Source organism: Haliaeetus albicilla, chromosome 3, assembly GCF_947461875.1.
Source record: "Haliaeetus albicilla chromosome 3, bHalAlb1.1, whole genome shotgun sequence".
Lineage (NCBI taxonomy): Eukaryota > Metazoa > Chordata > Aves > Accipitriformes > Accipitridae > Haliaeetus > Haliaeetus albicilla.
This window is the reverse complement of record NC_091485.1, coordinates 10,226,672-10,248,625: the sequence shown is the minus strand read 5'-3', so window position 1 is coordinate 10,248,625 and position 21,954 is coordinate 10,226,672. Positions and strand designations below refer to the sequence as shown.

The 21,954-nt window shown below is 37.6% G+C and overlaps 1 protein-coding gene across 1 annotated transcript in view; it reads right to left on the bottom strand.

Moving 5' to 3' along the window:
- The window catches only part of ERP44 (endoplasmic reticulum protein 44), a 54,570-nt gene that overhangs the window by 14,076 nt on the left and 18,540 nt on the right, over positions 1 to 21,954 (bottom strand). The window contains exons 2-6 of the mRNA XM_069778814.1: positions 18,785 to 18,857; positions 16,870 to 16,909; positions 13,656 to 13,771; positions 2,755 to 2,939; positions 2,174 to 2,289 (exon numbers count right to left, since the gene is read on the bottom strand). Of these exons, the coding sequence (XP_069634915.1) occupies positions 2,174 to 2,289; positions 2,755 to 2,939; positions 13,656 to 13,771; positions 16,870 to 16,909; positions 18,785 to 18,857 (530 nt within the window). The remainder of the gene's footprint in view (positions 1 to 2,173; positions 2,290 to 2,754; positions 2,940 to 13,655; positions 13,772 to 16,869; positions 16,910 to 18,784; positions 18,858 to 21,954) is intronic.

Below are 21,954 nucleotides of genomic sequence, written 5' to 3'. Positions count from 1 at the left end.
TTGGCTGTTTGTTTTGGTTTTCTGCATTTGGCTTCCTATGCTATGGCTCAACGGCACAATGCCATTCTCTTCCATGTCTACAAACATTTCAGATGTATCCCTCTCTCGTTCTACTTCTAAAATCTACCTCTAATATCTCTTCATCAGTATCCCTCCTATCTCCTTCTGCTTACAAGTCTTCTCTCATTAATCTTGCTCTGTGGTTACCCGAGATCTTACAGAACAGTAAGGATCAGTTGATTTAAGAATAGTTTTAAGCATCAAGATGATCTGCAACTATGTACCATTAATACAGTTTACAAATAAGCTATTACAACTACCTAAAGCCAGAATAATTTTGGCACAGCAGGGTACATTTCTGCCTTGACAGAAGTTAGCGAAGTAATTTTTTCCTGTCAAATTGATTGTTTTGAGTTTATTTTAGCTTACTAGACATTTGAACATGACAGCTCATGTTACCATATACCTCCCAAACCATATAACTGTTGAACTCTGTCCATAGCAAAACCAGAAATCCCTCCCAGGGGCTTTTAGGATGCTCAGTCAGAAGAGTTCGAGTCATCAGTGCCAGCTCCCCATGAAACATTTTGCTATATATAATCTGAATAGAAAACACTGTTACATAGCTAGTATCTCCCTCGGAAGCCTTTTCACATATAATTTTTTAGGAAGCTTGAGAGCCACAGCCACTCAGAGATGAAAACATTTAGTTCCCAAGGTTGCTGTCTGGAAGGCTGCACTTTAAAACACTAACAGCTTCAGGCTAGGAAGGGACGGGAGCCTGGAGAAGAGAATAATGACAAGCCTGCTGTGCAATCTGTAGTTACATGGGAAGGTTACAAATTATCAAACTCTGATCCATTCCATTATGTTTGCTTATTGCTTATAACTAAAGAAAACAAAAAGAAAAAATAAAGAAGCCCCATAGTAATTAATTCAAGAATAGCATCCAACAACCAAATGCTAACACTGAGCAGTGGGAGACTATTTCTCATTATACGAAGTTTACAAATAGCAAACCAAAGACGAACAGACTCAACAGGAGAGAGAATCTTAAAAGTATTGTTTTCATTACTTAAAAGTAATGATTTTTTAAAAGGCATTCCTGAAAAGAATGAAAAGTCATACGAGGGGACAAAAAATAATTTAAAATTCTAATAACTCAGATTGGTTGCTCTGACAACAAGCATGGATGCACTCATCAGAAAACATTTGAGATAATGGCCACTCTTTGGTGATAAGACTGGCAGACCTGCAGACCACAGATTTACAAGACTGCAAACCACTGCATTCACATTAATGCCCAATCACTTTAAACTGGGTGGTGCTGGCACATTAAACACTGCAGAAAGAATCTATAATTGCATTTTATTATGTTACTTAAAAAGGGAATCACTCCCAATTTGTTGTTGTTCTTCCAGTGAAGATCTTTTAAAATATTGCTGTAAATCTGTATAACAAGGAGAAATTTGAATTTCTGTAGGTTCTTCTTCTAGATTCACACTATGTAGCTCATCAATGCAATTGCCTTTCTAAACTGTTACCACATGCAGTGACATAGAACTCGCATGAAACAGACCCAGGCACAGAAATTGGACATTCTGGAACAAGGTCCTCCCCTGACATCAAGCAGAAATGAACGAGGAACTACTGAACTATTCTTTACAGGAAAAAAGGAAGTAAAAAAAAAAACAACAACCTACAAAAAGAAGGAAAAAAAACCTACAAAAAATGGTCACATTTTATTGAAAAAAATTTTAAGAGGTTGCAAAAAAAAAAAAAAAAAAAAAAAAAAGAGTTACTCAGTCTGCAAAGCTGATAAAATTTTTGCTAAAGAGTTTTCAAATTCTTCCCTACTTGTTCCTCCTCCCTCCCTTTGGGATACAGCTGTCTAGCATTTCCCCTAAAACCTCCCCAGTTACATTTAAACTATACTGACAAAGAGTGAAAAAAAGAAAAAGGAGGCAAAAAATGAAAGCTGGATTTCACAGCAAATATTAAGGCTAGGAGGAATCTTATCCTATCCTTCTCTCTGTATTTATCTGTTAAGGTCTAGTCTCTTCAGTTATGCCACACTGAAAGTATTAAAGAAGTCCATTCAATTAAATTATATACAACTCATTAACATAATTTCAATAATGAAGTCATGCAATCAACAGATTTTAAAACTTACCCAAAGGCAGACAGGAATACACAATCATCATGCAAAATATTCGCTACTCTTTCAAAGGTTCTGTAATTGTCAGAGTCCTTTTGCTCAAAGTATCCAACAATATTTCTTCTGCTGCGCTGTAAAAAACAAAGGTTAAATTATAACTTACCTTAAATTATCAAAAACTATCATTACTCCCTAAGGATATTAGAGAGGTGCCATTCATTCAACAGTCAATAACTGTGCAGAATTTATTTCTTTTCTGCCTTTTCAATATTCAGAAGCATCCTTGTGAATACTTTTCCAGTGAGGAATATTAGAAGTATCTTGTCAAATATAACATATGATTCTTTTCAAATGATTAAAAGTAAAATAAGTAATTTGGTAGTGGAGTTACTGTAACAAAATGAATGCAGTTGAAAGTGATTATATTGGAATAATTTGTAATACTGGAAATGACCCAGTTTTCCACTCAGGTTAAAAAAAAGCACTCACAACATTTCTGAATGAAAAAAAAAGTAAATATGTACTTCAGATACATTATATTTCACCAGTTCAACATTAAAAAAAAATTTTTGAAGGAATAAAATTGAAAGACTTACATCAAGAGAACTAATTTCTTCCAAATCCTGGACGTCCCGAATAGGGTTACTCTTCTGCTGCCTGATATAATCTGCTATTGCTGTCACAGATCTCTGGCCCCTGTATTCTCTCTTCATCATCATTCCATTCCGGAAGAGTTTCAGAGTTGGGTATTTGCTTATCCTGTATCTCTGAGCTATATCCGCTAAAAAGAAATTAAGAAAATAAACCCCAAACCCTACAAACACAGAAATACACTGAACGTGGTATCTTATACATGTATATGTGCACACGTAAGTGGAATCTGTCAACCAGTAGTGCCACATCTTTGAACAAGAGCAAACTGAAAAGAACCCAAAAACCAAACGCCACCACAAGAGAGAGAATGGATAACAGCTACAGTATTTCTCACATGTACTGATCTTCATAAAAAAATGAAATAAATAATGACCAAAATCTGGGGTAAGTAAAGACTTGCTTCGTCAGCTATATTAATTCTTTACACTTCCTATGAACAACTAGGAAAGCCAATTTAAGAGCATAACAAGAACATGAGAATCTAAAAAGCTTGCCAAATCTCAGTTAATTAATCCCCATGAGAAAATTTTAATAACATAAATAATCCCCTATTTTTCTTTAAACTCACTATGACTTTTATCTCAATTACAGAGCTGGAAATATACTTGTCATGTCTTAAATTTTAGAGAACAAGAAGCCTGGGCAAAATACTTCTTGAAGCCTCTGAAGGGCAGAAGACTGCACAGTTCTGAGCTGTTCAGATTTTGAATGAACACAAAATCTCAGGTTTCCAAATTAAGGCAAACACCTCTCTGGTCAACCAGTGTCAGCATTCCCTTCAAGACAGTTCTTCATTCACATCTATACACACAGCCCAGCTTTCTTCTAGACTTGGATCACACAGAGCTTCATACAACAAAGTAATGTGTATTCGTGTTCATCTAGCGTAAGAGCACTAGCTATTTTCACCTTTATATAACAGGTCAGTTATTTAAGTTATTTATTCACAAGACTTACAAATGTAAAAGAAGAATAAAAAATGAAAAGAAGTTGTACAGCAAAATTAGAAGAGCAGCAAAGAAAGCCGAGCAGGAGCAATAAAGCCCAGTTTCCCATGAATGTGCATCCCGTGCCCCTTATCTCCAACCACTACTAAGGCAATAATCCGGTTCTTCACTACACCCCACCAGAGTACTTCAAGTGTCCCTTTGTCCCTCTTCCACTTTGGTTGCAATAGGTGTTGCAGCTAGTTCCCAGCTACGCGTTGACAGGGAAACTTATACATAACCAACCAGCAAGGGGTTCATGGCACACGGAGCAGGATCCATCAGCCTTGAGTTTTTAGAGCAACCTTTGCTACAGTGCGGAAATTGGTTCTGTGCATCTCCAATACCCAGCAACTGCTTTAATCAAAGTTTAAGTACTTAATAGCTTTGAATGCTCTATCCCTCTTTCAGGTGTGGTTGAAGTTGAGCAAAAAGTTTCAAGGAGTTTTTATGAGGAAGGACTGGAGAAACAAGGCAAGACACACTTTGGATTCTTAGGAAAATGAGACTAAAAACAAACAATAGAGACAAAGCATGTAATGTCAAGTAGATTTCCACAAGTACTTCCTTTTTGCTTTTGCTTTGTTTAATTATGCCCTCCTGTTCACTCCCCCCCCCCCCGGAAATATATCTAGAAACAAAAAAATCTCACAGCCCCTGTGAAAACTGTGTCCTCTATTGCAGAGTGGGATGCAGTTTACCTAAACCTCAATCATGTTTGTACCTAAATCCAACTAAATCTCAAAATATGAGCAGTCTGCCCGCTTAATCCTTTGAGGTGACTCATTCCAGTCAACCACACCCACGCCGCTTCCCCTTCTCCCTTTCTCTCTCCAGGAAAGAAAGGGACGGCAAACTTCAACAGACTGGTTTATCCTTTGGAGACAGACAAGTTTCATCCAGTCAACAGGGAGAGGAAGGCATCCAAAGTGTGGGCTGAATGCGTGTCCCCTTACTTTTCAACGACTCCTTAGAAGTCAAAGGGTACACTTCAGGTGACCTGGATCAGCCCACAGCAGGAAGGCAACCAAATGAGGGTCCATCAGCGTATCTGGCACAGCACTGAACAATGCAAAAACTAATCCTTTCTGACAAGAATGTCCTTTCTTCTCAATTACATATTTACTACGAAGCAGATTCGCTTTCTATCTTACTCTTTTTTTAAAAAGAATGGAGACAGAAGTCCTGTGGAAACTATTATTTAGAGGCAATTGTCATTAGCAAACTGCTGATACTGAGCAACTAACATACACTTCTCGGTTGCAAACCAAAATTAAAACCCTGTGCAACTGGAAATAAGTCATTCCCCTATGGAACTGTGCCCGTAACTGTCCTCCAGCACATAAAGCTCTCCACCTCTTTTGAACTTCTAAGAGGTAACAAAAAATCTGAATTCCCTGCTGACTGGAGAACTCTCAGTGCAACCATCAGTAGTTTTAATTGCTGCTAAAACACTACTAATCTCTTGCAGCTTTAGTTACTGAAAACAATCTTTGTACCAGCTGCACAACTTAAACGAGTCTGAGAACTGAAAACAAAACATGCACAGTAAAGGAATAAGAACCAGGTCTAGTCCACAAAAATGTTCTTTAACATCCCTCAAACCAGTAAGCTTAAAAGCTTCACCAGCTAAGCCCAGTTCCTAACAAGCTTTGCATCGCTATAAAATATCACAGAATTCAGCCTATCAATTTTGACTAAGAAAGGACTTGATCTGTTTCCCAAATGTCCTAGAAGAGTTTCTTAATGTACTAATTACAGTCAAAATTAAGGGTAAGACATTTTATGTCCTCAATTCAGAGTACTTTTATTTCAAATTAATACAAATTTCTCAAGGGAAGTTGCCAATATATTCAACATGAACAAGTATTAGATCAATACTGTTTTCTTCCTTTAAATTCCATCACTTTTTAGTTAAAAGTACCTAAGAGCTGCCTGGAAGAAGGTGGCAAGTATAGCAGGGAAAGAATCACTTTCTATCTGCTCAGCAGAAGGCAAACAACGTCAGCAAACCAGGCTGCCCTGTTGATAGAAGGACCTTTGGTCTGATGGTATGCCAGTCTATCAAAACTTGACCAGGCTCTGATAAGAGACAAGGAACACTACATATCAAGGTTTCGCAGAAACACATTGAGATTAAAGACTGTTACTGTTACAGAACTCCACAGCAAGAGAATACCAAACCCACACTTTTTTGTGTTACAACACGGACTTTCCCTTCAAGTTATTTCCACAGTTATAAGAGTTGTAAGAGGATGCATGGGCTGCAGAATGGGCATTCAGGGGGTCTTGAAGGTTCTCCAAGATGGAGATGGAAGTCCTGAGGGATGTGGATCTTCATCAAGAGCTGAAGTTGTGTAAAAAAAATTATGGTAATAAAATGCCCACTGTTGAGACTGAATTCAAACATTATTTCCTAAGTCAGAACTTGCATGCTCTTTACAAATTACACTGAGATTCCATGAATACTGGTATTTGAACTAACACAGAGAGATGACAGTCCTACACAAGTAAGTATTTGAAAACCATCTTTTTACAAAATATAAAATGCAAGTACATGAAAAATTGTTTGAATTCATTCAAAAGTCAAATAGAGTAAACCTTAAATGCTTCATTAAGCCCTGGCATTTGATACAGGTAGAGTTAGCACAAGCAGAGCAACTACAAAATTATACTCCTTTTAAAATTGGAAATACACAATGCAAATACATGGAATATTGTTTGAACTCATTCATAGATTGCATTAGTTATAGTAAATCCTAAATTAAATTTTAAAATATTTCCAGACATTCTCACTGCTCATTTTCTGATGAAAAGAGGTATTTGAAACAGATAAGGGTAACCTACCTAAAGAAAAAAAAACAGTCTCCCAGCTACAACTTTACGTGTTCTTCAGGTACTAAGGTACCTAAAAGGTACAAACCTTGAGTTTGTGTTTTGCTCAATTAATTGTTAAATTGCAAGCGTAGTGTCTATGCTACCAGAATGGTTTCACACTAGTTGTGATAGGAAGCTACTGACATACTTGATCATCATCTTGCCATCTACAAATCAGAAATTTCAAGCAGAGCAGTGACTGTTGAATTCAGATTATTCTCTCCTCCCTGTTTTGCATGTGTATCTGTTGGCATACAACGATTTCTTAACTGCCCAGACTATTTTCTACTATTCATTCTACAAACTCCAAAAGGAATGTCTTCACAGTCACTCAGTTCTCTTCATAGATGCACTGTATTGGTACTCCTCCTGAACTACTGAAGAGAAAGGAAAGCTGCTGCCTACAATAGGGATGAGCAGCAGCTTTCATTGTTGTTTTGAAAGAAACTTTTACATGAAGCCTGACTTTTACACCCATGTTTTCTAAGACCATCTCCCACATTGTCTTTCCTCCAAGAAAACATGCTTCGTGAGCTATCATTTGTGATCCGTATCTTTATCATCTCTCTTGCACTGTCAGCCATTTCTCTGTTGTCTGAGCAGCATGTGTTCCTCTACTCAAAGGAATGCCAAAACCCATTTTTTGGGGGCGTCAGGCTTTTCACATAGCTGCGTATACACGTTACCCAAGCTACAGCTTCAAGCAACCACGCAGCCTGTGACTTGATTCCCAGAATGCCTCAGACTTCATTGTCCCAGGTTAACACCACACCACACTGTCCAAAGAGTTCAGTTAGTTTATCAGATCACATCGCCAAGAATCTCAGGTCTATTGTCACTAAATTAAAATTAAACGTATGATGAAGGATATGTTGAAAAACTGCACCAAGACATGCTATATTGATATAGGCTCCCACCCGCAATGTAGTTATGAAAAGAAAGGTCCTTCCCACCGAAGGACCAGCAGTATTTACAAGGGTCAGGGTATCACCCCACCATTAACTCAGTCTGCTGTCTTAGTCTTCCAGGGTCATAATTCATACCACCACCAAACAAATATCTAGATTTTAAGTCTACAGGACTGAGTCTCAAAAAAATGTGTCCACTAGGATTTGAACAATACTGATAATTATCCTAAATGCCCACCTCATAATATAAGGCACCACTTGAAGCAATTCCCACGCCGAACAGAGGACTACAACAGCCTGAAAAATGATCTAGAAGAAAATCAAAGTTCCAAAACTCAAACCTCATTAAAATACTTTCTGAAAATACTCATAGTGTTCCTTTTTCTAAGGAGGGTCTTCATGTTGTCTGAGGAAGAGCTAGCACGAGCCCAAGCTACTACATTTCCTAATTTTGTATTTAAATGATGGTTATAGGAATTACACAGCTACATAAACATATATATAGCCTGAATTTACTGGAACTAACACTAATATTTTTTTGTGTCAAATCATCTTACCTCTTCCTCACCATTATGCAATACCTTCCATCTCAAAGGTACCAAATTCCTTCAGCTGTATATTTGAAGCTGGGACTACCAAATGAGTATTCTGTTTGCTCACTTGAGATCAATTGCATCTTTTGAAGTCCCTCAGGCCACCTGCCAGGGCACACTACAGATAAGAAATGAAATCTGTCTTTGATAGGTACCTTTTTACTGATTATTCTGCAAGCTTTTTTCTCTCAAGTTCACTTAAAAAGGCCTTTTTGCTTCCTACTTGCCTACATACAGCACTACATTCACCTCATTGTTAACTATTTCATAATACAGCATTAATTCTCCCCAGTTAAACTACTCCTCTCATGACACTTGCACGCAATCATGAGACCTGGGAATATTCATAGGAAGCAGAATTAGAAAGGAACTTGGAAGACCATCTAAACTGGGCATCCTACCCCAGTGATTGTGACACCGGCAACTCGTATGATGGACCAAAACAAGTACAAGAAAAGCAATCAATGTTCTACATCAAACTTGGCTACTAAGAGGCTGGGTAACAGCAAATCTAGACCACCTTCTGCTGCAAAGGAGCATTCACAACAGCCATGCCTGCTCTTAGCAGGGCCTCATCAGTAGGCATCCCATAACCTTTTCTGACAGGCTAACAAAATGGCTCTCCTGAGGAGAGCCATCAACAGCCTCTCCGAATCACTTCCACTTTTTATTTTATCCAAAGATAACTCTTTCAGACCGATTTTTTTTTCCAGGCAAAGTGGCAGGAATGCAATGAAATCCTCATGCTTGTTTACAGTTTCATTTATAGTTCATTTATGAACCTCCAAATTTGTTATTATACTGACTTATTTTGCTTACCAAAGGCACAGTAGCAATACAATCTAAGTAACTCTCTGAAGACTAACATTAGCACACATTACAGGAATGGCCAGACCCAGAGAGATCAGCAGCCTGCAGTAGTGAATGAGAGTACCGCCCACGGGTGTTTTGAAAGAATGAAGAATAGTTCCCTGAACAGTCTGTCTAGCAAAACACCTCTCAACAACCCAGCAGTGAGAAGTTGTTTTCTGTTTGGAAGCACAAAGATTTACTGAAACCAGCTATTATTTTTTATTTTTTAACTTGGAAACCAAAGAAAATAATGGTGCAGTAGAATTAAACCCCCACTATATACTTGAATTTTTAAGAATTCTGTACCATGACTCCCAACACTGAATTCAGAGAAACTGTTCAAAATACAAACTCTCCTCCAGAAATGTGAGTTCTTCTGTATTGCAATATTCACTCACAGAGAACAGAAACAGGAAATTCATGGTACCAAGTGAGTTTCCAACATTGCTGCTTAACACAAAGGATAAAAAAAAGACAAAAAACCCACAAGCAAGCAATAAAACCCCAAACCACCAAAACAAAACCTTCCTAATAATGCATATGCAGAAAGATCTTCTATTATTTTATATGGAAGGTCACTTTTACTAGGTATTACACTTAAAATAGAGGTGCATATTTTTTAAGGTAAGTGAATTACTAAATCAAACACACCAAAACTACAGAAAATTTTAACAGCAAACAATGTAGTGGAACTTAGATATTTCTAATTTATAGAAGGATGAGGTCTTGGAAACTGAAAGAATACCTGCTTCATCTACCTCCTTCATCAGATTTACCTTTACTGTATGTTCCATATCGGCTTAAAAACAGCCTGATGACTTAATTATAGCTGAAATGTGGACGTTATCTTCCACTATATTATACACTGGTGTAAAATAGAACATATACAGAGGCTTAATATAGTGTTAATATTCAGTTTTTGTATTTAGTCACATTGGGGCCTATCACTTTCCAGAAAAACATCTTTATATTGGCTATAAGAGCAGACAGAATGATGGTTTTGTCATTAAGCATCAAACATTTGGCAGTGCATCAATAATTCTCTTTAATTTGCTTTACCCTCAGAAGCTGGTGTGAGCTGTTGGGCCCTGCAGTGTGCTTCAATAATAGTGCATTAAATGGAAAGTATCTATGCCTGGCTGACCGCTCTGAAAGCTGTTTTTGAGTGGCCTGAAATCAGCTATTTGGATTCCCTACAGAGTCTTGGCTTCAAAAAGAAACAGAGCATTTGTAATGCAAATAATCCACCATCTCTACAACATCATCCTAACAGTTAACTAGTAGTGCTATGAAATTTGCAGGCATAAACCTTCTAGTGTTTGTTTAGCGTTGCTAACATATGGAAACACATACAGAAATACAAAGGTGTAACAGGAGACGAAAAAGACAATAACAATTTTGACTCCAACATTTAGTATACTACAGCAGGCCCAAGCTGGATAATATAGTAGCATTCACCCTCTTACTGAAGAGCTGCTATTACATACATTGAAATCAAAGTTAAAATACTTGAAACTTTAGGACACACCCAATAACTGTGTGCCATGAAATGTACCATTGCTTACAACACAGCAAAAACACTAGAAACCAGGAATTACATATACAGCTTTGCTATTTTAATTCAAAAAGGCAATGCAAATTAGGGAAAAAGACTTGGTCTGTCATTATAGGATTTTATTTTTAATTCTCACATTTTACAGCTTCTGCAGCAGAAATCATGCTCATCTACTTCTTAAATGAAGGACACAAAGAGTAAATACAGAGAACTCATGGTATTCCAGTAATAAAAAGAAAGACCAAAACTCTTGGCTGCCTCATACTACGTAGCCCACTACACCTACTCCCAGGGGAAGGAAGACAACAATCTCTGCTGTAGCATCTCTTTCTCCACCCAGGCCTTAGCTCTCCATAACAAGGTTTGATGAGCTCAATTCAATGAATATATGAGGAGAAGATCAAGGAACAAGCTTCTGAAGTGTTTCAAATACTTGGGGCAGGAGGGGGGTTTTCTTAGGCGCATAACTGCTAAGACAAGAACATCTCATGGCTAAACACTTGACATCCAGCAGCCCAAAGACTCTCTGCGTTACTCAAGCAACTAAAGCTGCAGCAAACAAAATGAGGACTTCAGCTGTTAATGTAAACTTTAACAATAAAACTAAGCAACACAGGCTGATTTTACTACAGTCTTTTGTGAGAATCTTATAGAAAATTTCATTGTCAATATCTTGACTCAATGAAAAAATGAGCCAGCCAGACTATTAAACACTGAGATAAGACTTATTTATTAAGGACAACCATAAAAATTAAGTAAACTCAAAGTATGAATATCCTTAATTCGCCCCTCCCCCTCAACTGACTCAAGTTAATTTGAGAAACTATCACTGATAAAAGCAGTAGAATATATACAAAAATATATGCAAAAGTAATTTCAAGTATGTAGAGCGACTCATTTAATAAGCTGATACAAAACCAATCAGAACGCTTGCTACAACTGCATTTATTTTCTACAATTGCAAAGATCAGGGGCAGTTTATTTGTGTAGATCCTGCAGTAGATCCCAGAACAAAGACAGACAAAAAACTCAATAAGAAAACATCAGCAAAGACTGCGTATCAGGCTTTGTCTTCAATATACTCCTCCAGAGGATTTCATCACCTTACTTGAAAATTGACTTTTAGGGATGGCAAATTTTAATTACTTAATGCTATGCTTTTCGTTAAGATCTCCCAAGCACACACCATACAGACAGATGATTGGAAGCAGAAGAGAACACCAAGGGTGAAAAAGAAAGAAGCTGAAAATGTAGTCAAGTATTTGAGATCTGGGAAGGTATTCCAGGTCCAAAAACCCCCTACCAAAACACAAACAAACAAACCCCCAAACCAAAAAATCCCCACCAACCCCCCAAAAATCTATGATTCTAGAAAAGGCTGTTCAGGAAGGAAGGAGGAAAACATTCACTTAACAGAGACATCATTATAATGAGAAAGAAAAAATACTATTGGATTTCTAAGTCAAGGAAACTAAAGCATATATTGTGAAGCACATTTAGTCCCACCTCTCCATTCTGCTGCTGCTCTGTAAATGCTCCAGGCAGTTACAGAAGTGCACTGTTCTACACTGTATTCAAGGCAGTAGATCTGCTCAGAGGAGGAGATTCTATTACTGTGTCTAATGTAACTGCTGTTCGAGAACACCTAAGTTAAAACTTTTATATCAGTTCCCCAACACATCCCTACCACTACAACGTAGGAAGGCAGCTGAATGCTTCAAAGCTGCTTACATACCCTGCCTGGGTAAATACTATTGTGCCTCTTTTCCAGCTGAGGCTATAAAGAGGGTCCCATATCCCAGTGATTCAAAGATTTAATCCCAGAAGCATTTAAGTTTCCTGTGGTCATGAATTGGTTTTACTGATCTTTGGGAAGGGACAAAACAGAATCTCCTTGGCCACTCCTGACAGTTTGAAGACTCAGCTTATTTTACATTTCAGATATTGAATTGATACTGTTTGCTCCCTTAAATGTTTTGGGGTTTTTTTTTATGCTTGAAATCCCTTTCAAGATCACAAGACAGGTGCTCTTATTGTTGGGCAATTACAGGCATGCATACAAAACAGAGCACAAAATGGTGCCAGTGCAGGAGGCTCAAGTAGACTTCTAAATCTGCAACTAAGAACCAAAGACACTTCAAGCCAAGAATTCTCATTATAGAAAAAAAGTCTTCTCTAATATCAAAAAAATTAGATTGTCAAAATGGGAAAGAAAAATGTAAATGAAATCAGTTACTTTTCATAGATATGCAATTGACCTTTTTTCCTGTCCTGTAAGGTTCTCTTTTTAGATTTTTTGTAACAGAGCACTAAAACACAACTATTAGGTCAACAGTAAGTCTCAGGGATATGCTGCAGATACAAACTAATAACTCTGTGCAGTGATTCCTCACATTTCTAACTGTGATCCTTCCTAGAAATTAACAGTTTTGTAAAGTCCAGATAGTATAATCAGTATTGATTAGAATTGAATTTCTGCTATTAATACTCTTTGGGAATCACAAGCCACTGTAAAGAAATTATGCCTGCAAATGCTGTTCTTCCAGAAGCATAAAACAATACAGCCGATCCTATACTATAAAAAGCACTGTAACAAAAACCTCAGTGCAAAGCAGAAAAGCTCTGATACCCTCCTGGCTGTGTGAAAGGCAACTTACAGTCCACCATGACTCCTAATTGGAAGGAAGACCTGAGCAGAACATATTCTTGATACTGACAATGGAAGGTTACCCCTTCCTCTTCTTGGCTGTGAAGACCTGCACCATTTGTTGCACTAGTGCTTCTCTGACACCTCAGTGAGTAAATTCAATTTATAATCCCAGACCTTTTTTCCCCATTAAGTGAGATAGGCTGAACTGATATAAATGAATGTTTATGGATACAATGAGAAAGCAACACTGGAGATTGTCCTGACAAATTTGGAAGAAGTTCACTGATATATACAAGCAACTCTGGTCTAAATGATGGGGCAGATACAGCTACACTTTAGATTGCTGTCTAGCATATTTTTCCATACAATTAGTAACTTATTGTCAGGATAGCACAGAAAAACCTAAAGCAGGATTTACTTACAATGCTGATCACAGTCTACTCTAGCAAACACCACTTGATTCTTATCTGGATATTCTTCCTTAATTACATTAGAAGCTTCCTCAAAAATAGGATGCAGCATTTGGCTGAAGCGGCACCTGCGGATGGAACACAAAATTGTAACATCAAAATATTAATTAGAAATATTTTAATTGATGACTTAGGGAATATTTCAATCTTTGAAGGAAGAAAAAAAAAAGAAAGAAAAGCTATTGGAAAAGCACATCTACTTGTAATCATCCCACTAACTGAGTGGACAACAATAGGTTCAAAAGTAATTTGAATAATTCAGGCAGGAAAAAAATAATTGTAAAAGAATATATAGTTCAAGATGTGCCCCCTGCTTTACCTGCTTAAGAAACACCATTAATCAATTATAAACCTTTAGGAAATATATTCCATTCAGAAAGTCTGTTCTTTATTTTTTCTACCTGAGATATTGCCAGGGAAGTAATTTTACAAATATAGTAAAAGAAGTTACTTGGATTGTTGAGATTCCAATATTCACCATCACCTTCAAGAAATAGCACAGCAGTAACTTTATAAGGGTCAACAATAGAAGTTATAAGCAATAATACAGTAAGCAATACTTAAGTTTGGTAGAATTTGAACAGACTGCTATTACAGCACTACGAACCAAGAGAATTCCATGGGTCCCTTCTTCCAGTCACGTCAGATTTTGAAGCAAATCCTCTCTTTTTGCCCATGGAAAAGGCTATAGAACTGCAAAGATGCTTTGGGGAGTTTAGGATAACACTAGTGCACAAGCCCATTATTAATATGTCAATAAAATTGTTTTATATTCTGTTCTTCTAAACACATGGCAGAATTTTAAATTGAATACGTAAAATGGCACTGTAGAAGTTGTCAGAATGAGACCTCATGGAGCAGACTTGCAATAAAACAGCCTGCACTGAAGCCCTGCTTAAACTTAACAAGTGATAGCCTGGGGATGCTGTTATGACTACAACAGCAAACATTCAAGTCAAGAGGCAGGATTTGCTCTCAAAATACAAACAGGGCTGAAGGCCATTTTCTGAAAGAAACCTGAATCTGGGCAGCACAGCTGTACACTACACATTATGTAGCATGTATATGTTACATGTGGCTTCCTTGTCCCTCATTCTTCTCCACCCTTAGAGCAGAATATGCACATCAGTGAAACTGATCCGTTCTCATTCAAAGGTCACATTACATCATAGGCTGGCAGTATGCTATGTTGAGGGGGTTATTACAGAATGCCTACATGCAATGATCATAATTAAGGCTGTAATTTTTTAAAATTATGGCTTACTCTAATGTGAATCAACTTGCAAGCACACGCAAATCTTTAAATTCAAAGCAAACCTATTCTACAGAGGATTTGATATCAGTGGGGATTTGCAGAAAGAGCCGTGCTAATAAGGTCCTAAAACAGGACGCTTGTTACCTTGCTGTATCAAGTTTTAAAATATTGGTATCTTCCCTTTATCACAGAAGTATCAGAACATGGATTTTTAGCCTCCTGCAGTTTGTCTTTTGCAAAATCAAAAAATGATTTTTCAATGGCAACCCCCCCCCCAAATTTCACTGTATTAAATTTACTCCCCATAGGGTTGCTTTCTTTGGTTATCTTTAATAAAACCTTTGGAAGTAGTTCATGATCCACCAGGTATGTGCATATCAGAAACTGAAAATCACAATCGTAAAAGTTTCATTTGTTTACTTATTTTAAAAGACAGCCTTTATAGCATAATTCTATACAGAAAAGGTAAAGAGATTAGACCTAGTTTCGTACTTTAGCTACTTAGTTGTACTGTCATTATAAAGAAAGACATTTCAAACAAATAGCTTGCTTGGTAAACAAATGCAGCCCTTCTAAAGAAAAATTCTATTGGTTTAAATGAGCCTAGTATCAATTTAGTCTGTGGAAGCAAATGAACAGATGCAAACTAATTGAACATAAAAATTGTCTATAAAATGACAGAGGTATATACAAGGGTTATTAAACTGATTTAGATTGGTATAATGTCTATCTTTATGCAAAGTTTAAATGAAGGCATTAAAAACATATTTATTGAGAACTTCATTCTGTATGAAAAGACTGGGTATGAATTTTTCAAAATCACTTTAAAAAAAACAATTAAAATTAGCCTGCTACTAGTTGAATGAATTCTTAGTAAAGACAAAGTGTAAATTTTTCACGTAAAGCTCTGTGCACTTGCTATTTCTAGGCCACACAAACCTACAGACTTAGACGTAGAGTGGGACGTGAAAGAGGTGAAAGGAATCAGCAGTCTAATCACCTACACGACCTTTGATTCTGAAGGCCAACGTTTTATGCTCACAAAGCAAAACAGGAGGGAGAGGAATATTTAAAGTGTAGTACTTCGGTTTAAATATTGCTTTACATTATAAAGCTATTTACGTCCAAGATTACTTTAATCAAGGGAGACAGAACATGATTTATTCTTCTAACCTTATTTTCTATATTAATTTGCATGTTAAATTTTGTTTTCTCTGAATACTTTTCTGGTTTCTTCCTCGCTAAAGATTCTTTAAAAATATTAATGATGGAACAGAACAGAACACTTAAAATTACTTCTTACACAATAAAAAGAGGGGTATGGTGCTTAAATGAATTCTAACAATGATTTTGTATGCAATTTTTTTTTACCCAAAGTAAACAGTTCCCTCCAAGTATGTCTTTCACAATGTCTAACCAATCTGGCCCCAAATACCTTCCTTTTCCAGTTGCTCCAATTTCATCCCTCAATTATAATTTCTCTAGTCCTCCACAGAGAAGGTCTTCCAGATTAGAGAAGAAACTGGCTTTCAGTATAATTTCAAGCCTTTTTCTTTCTAGCACACACGCATGGGACCAACAGAGAAGAAAACGGAAAAATGGAATACTTTGGACTATGTTAAGGAGCAAAAAGTTAATTAAATCTGTCTTGCTAAGAGGAAAAAAAAAAAAATTACATAGCATGTTATTCCATACTACTGTAAAAGCCTTCTTCCTCTTGATAGGAGCCTTGAATGAAACAAAAGATGGCAGAACAGCAGAAGGGGATGTAATCAGGACACTAAAAAAAGGAGGAATGAACTAGTTTGAAAGCAACATACCACTGTATTTTCAATTAGAAAACTACAGCTAAACATGACAGTTTTCAAAAGACAGAAGTTTAAACATAGAAAAAAAACTTGTATAACTTACCAATCAGCATAAAAATTAACTAAAGCAACATCTGCATTGTCTGAGAAGAAAAAAAAAAGAAAAAACACAATGTCACATTGTGAGGCAAACTTCTTAGTGGTTTTACCTGAGATTATAAAAATACGCACAAAAACTATACAAGCAAATACTTCTAGATTATTCACCATACAGCTTAGTCTGATTGCTAGAAAACTGATAGGATAAATCTTATCTGAAGTTTAATCTATATCAAATGGGAAAGTGATGAAAGTGGCCTTCAGCCAAGTATTTTATTGACTTTATTGATATATTGGACATTAAAAATGTCAATACTTAAGGTATTAAGACACAAAAGAAGTAATTAAGTGACACGTGAGACAAAAAGTAATTCTGGATTTAAAATTAAGGCACTCAAAGCCAGTTGTTCTCTAGTACAACTCTTTTAAGCATTATCTAGATTATTCGTGTTAAAAAACAGTTAAGTGCTGAAATGTCAACTGTTTGGGTTAGAAGAATGACTAACATGCAGCCTCCCTGTGCAACTTGCTCTGGTTGGTCCTTACCTGCCTTATTTCCTAAGAAGCTGGATACTAAGGCAAAAGGTAGCAGAGAAATCTTCAGGCCGCAAAAAAGAAAAATGCTAAGGGACACTTGAAAAAAATGCAATACTATAGGGATATATATGATGAGGTAGTGAAATAATGCTCCTATACATTATTTTTCACATACCAAAAAAAAGGAAAATATATCAAAACTAGTAGGATAAATCTCCTGCCCCAAAATAAATTGTGGTCTTTACACAATTTAACAACCATGCTGTGAATTGATTTTTAGTAGTAGTAGTGGTGCAGACATTGTAAAAAAAAAAGTGAAAGAAATACTGGAACTATAGAGTATCAGTCACAGCTTTATAAAGCAAAAATGTTGCTAGACAAATTTGCACTATTCACAAAGTTACAAAGCAGTTACAAGCAAAGATTAAGATGTTGAAAGCCTGGAAAAGAAAACATGCTGGAAAAGACAACTCTTGACAAGGCTGGGAAAAACTACAGTTTTGATTAAAATTATGGCTTTAAGATTTTCATTATCAGCAAGCAATGCAAGAGGTGAACAGGAAATTAACAAGCATGGAGAAATTTAGGGTTACCTCCAAGGCATAAAGTATTTATTGAAAGTAATTGGATGAATTTTAAAAGTAGTTACACTTGGCATATATTCCCTTTTATGAATAACATTTTACAAAAGGATTTTATCTTTTCCACTGTATAGAAGGTATTTACAAACAGATCTCGTATTACCTAATCATACACTTACTACACAAAGCAATTTTGCAATAGTAAGCAGATTCTAGTAGAGATATAAACAAAAGAGTATAAAGATTTTTTTTTTCTCAACATATTTGAAACAATGTAATAACTTTTCCTGTTAAGACAAACAGATACAGGCAAGTTGCATACTTTTCAGACCAAAAGGTTTCAGACAAAGAATACACATCTGTTTAATGTATGAGTCTCCTTTCTACGGGTCACCAGAATCAGGACAATGCTTTACCTGAGGGAAAGCATAGCTGAACAAGCAAGATACTTAAGGCCCATCACCATGGGTTTCAGTTGCTGCTATTCTTTGGGGGAACTTTTAAAAAGCTCTCTTGACAGGTTTTGGTTACATAATCAAACATTCCCATCTGCAAACAAGATACCAGGTATTTTTCTTAAGACAGTTCAAACCCTCATTGAGATTACAATGAAGTAATTTGTTAGGTGATACATTAGTTCAGACAGCTAATTCTAATCATAGGCATTTAATACTTCTATGCCAATTGCAATTCATATATTCAAAGCTAGGGTATGTGTATTCCTTTAATGACATTGCAAGATTCACACAGAGAGGTGACTGTAGACATACAAAGAAAAAAAATAATATTCAAAGTACTCACTTAAAATGTCATCTATATTTCCACTATCTAGACTTGTTATTTCACTTCTTGTTGGATTAAAAAGCCAAGACACCTAAAAAGAGAAAGGAAACCAGTAAGGTATGTAAAGTCGGTATTGGGACCAGCGCTGCTTAACATCTTTGTTGGCAACACGGACAGTGGGATTGAGTGCACCCTCAGCCAGTTTGTTGATGACACCAAGCTGTGTGGTGCAGTCAACATGCTGGAGGGAAGGGATGCCATCCAGAGGGACCCTGACAGGCTTGAGAGGTGGGCCCGTGCAAACCTCATGAAGTTCAACAAGGCCAAGTGCAAGGTCCCGCACATGGGTCAGGGCAATCCCAAACACAAATACAGGCTGGGCGATACGTGGATTGAGAGCAGCCCCGAGGAGAAGGACTTGGGGGTGTTGGTTGACAAGAAGCTCAACATGACCCAGCAATGTGCGCTTGCAGCCCAGAAAGCCAACCATATCCTGGGCTGCATCAAAAAAAGTGTGACCAGCAGGTTGAGGGAGGGGATTCTTCCTCTCTACTCTGCTCTCGTGAGACCCCACCTGGAGTACTGCATTCACCTCTGGGCCCCCAGCATAAGGGCATGGACCTGTTGGAGTGAGTCCAGAGGAGGGCCACAAAGATGGTCAGAGGGCTGGAGCACCTCTCCTATGAAGCCAGGCTGAGAGAGTTGGGGTTGTTCAGCCTGCAGAAGAGAAGGCTCCAGGGAGACCATATAGCAGCCTTCCTGTACCTAAAGGGGGCCTACAAGAAAGCCAGAGAGGGACTTTTTACAAGGACAGGTAGTGATAGGACAAGGGGGCAACAGCTTTAAACTGAAAGAGGGTAGATTTAGATCAGATATTAGGAAAAAATTCTTTCCTGTGAGACATTGGAACAGGTTGCCCAGAGAGGCTGTGGATGCCCCATCATTGCAAGTGTTGAAGGCCAGGTTGGATGGGGCTTTGAGCAACCTGGTCTAGTGGAAGGTGTCCCTGCCCATGGCAGGGGGGTTGGAACTAGATGATCTGTAAGGTCCCTTCCAATCCACACCATTCTATGAATAAAGGAGTAACACATCTATGATTTTAAATGTTGCAGTTCAAAAGCTGGAGAAGAACAGTAAAAGTATTGTAATTCAGTCAACGCATTTCAGATGACAGCAGTACTACAAACATACAAATAAACACTATTTACAGATTTAATACACTTTCACATTTAAAGCAAAATTGGCTATCTCTTCATATGATTCTCTATTATGTTGGCAGAAATGTTACAGGTAAATTTTGTACCTTTAAGAATAACTTATACTCATAAATTCACTCTGAAGAAAGAAATGAAACCCCATTTTAGCCACCTAACAATCTCACACAGCCCAGAAGCGCGTAGGCATGGAGGTTTCACCCAGAGACAAGTAATTCCTTCTGTCACTTACAGGGCTTGTCTGGCTAAAAAGCTTCTCATTGGGTAAAGCTTGCAATTGCCTCCATTTGTACTGCTGTTTGCTAAAACAGTTTTAATATATCTAACTCAACTAGCTACAGTCTTTTATCTCCTTCTGTAATTTTTCTTGATACTGCTTCAGTCCCAGCATGCGATCAGCACATCAGACTACAAAAACTGAGACACCACATCAGCCAGATCATTCAATTATAAAGTAACACATGCATTACTCTTAATACAGCTATCACAGCAACATGCAGTTTTATAGAAGAGCACTCTCATTCACTGGAACAGGCCCAGTTCTTTTATCTCAAAATGCAGTGAGGAGGTAGAGTTGCTGCCCTATCCTAGGTAAGAAATATTATCAGTGAGTTACAACTTATTTTTGCTTTGAGACATAAGCATGCAAGTTTTTGAACAGGACAATACAGATTCTGGTCTGTGATGTGGATATTCCCATCCTGAATAAGCTGTTCAGAAAGTCAGCACTTCTCTAAGCAGAGCCAGAGCTTGGACCAGATGCTCCACCGAGATGCCTTCCAGCCTCATGTTTTCAATGAATCTTATGGTGCCTCAGCTGACAGAGATGGCACGAAAGAAAAAGGAAGGTTTTTGGTAGAGAGCTGACAGGAACGCACAGGTCAAGAAGCCAGACAGAGACCTGAGATTCACAATGATACCTGAAGAATTAGTCCTCACACTAAGATGTGGTATCATATGACATGCATACTATCGATGTTCCTGGAGTATTAGTTTACTCTTTGCAGCTGCAGAGAAAATCTGCTTATGGCTAGAGAGGCAGAGCTGACTAAAGACACCAAGGAAAAACTTAGCTGGAAGCATAAAGAACATCCAAATAATGCCACCTAGAGCAGCTGGATACAAGAATCCAGTGATACAAGCATACATTCCATCTATTTATGGAAGAGCCTGAGACCTATCCTGGACCTATACCAGAACCATGACTACAAGCAGCAAGCCTCCAGGGCACATCTGCCTTTGACACTGTTTACAATTTATCAAAAGACTAATTCAATGTCAAACGTCAAGTTTTCTCACATTTGTCACAAGTGTATACCAAATATTGGCCTCAAAAGGAATGGCCAAACTGGATGCCTTGCTTTCATTAAGATCAGCTTTGAAAATTGTGGGAAGACTTCTGCAGTGAGACACTGTCAATAGCTCTCAAACTCTCATCTGCATGCCATTTACAGTGATATTTGCAGCAATCATTTTCGATTTCTTCTGATGTATGGATCACTAAACACTTCTCAGTGAAGATACCGATCCTTTCATACTTCCCACATAGAGGCCACTGGGTAGCATACACATTCCATCTTACACTACAGGCTGAAAACACACTTGCTGTTGTAATACAAAATATGTACCAGTGCTTCTCACTTGGTAATTGGGCAAGATACTAGTCTTATATGCAAGTCTGAGATCCGTGGCAGTGTTTGCACAGCCTTCCTGTGGCACTTAAACTGACACAAGTGTCTGAACTGTGGCTTTAAGATGACTACAGAGAAACAAAACTAACAGTTGAGCTGTAAGGTCCATAGTCAAAACTAGCAGCATAATGACATGATCTGCCAAAAAATATCTGATTAAGCAAGCTGTGCAATGCACAAGTTGCAGCAGGCCAGTGTTGGGGAAGTTCTTTTGAAGATGCTGGTGTTGCTGACTGCAACAACAGAAGAGATGACCCTGCCTTCAGTCTTTCTCTCAGAAGCT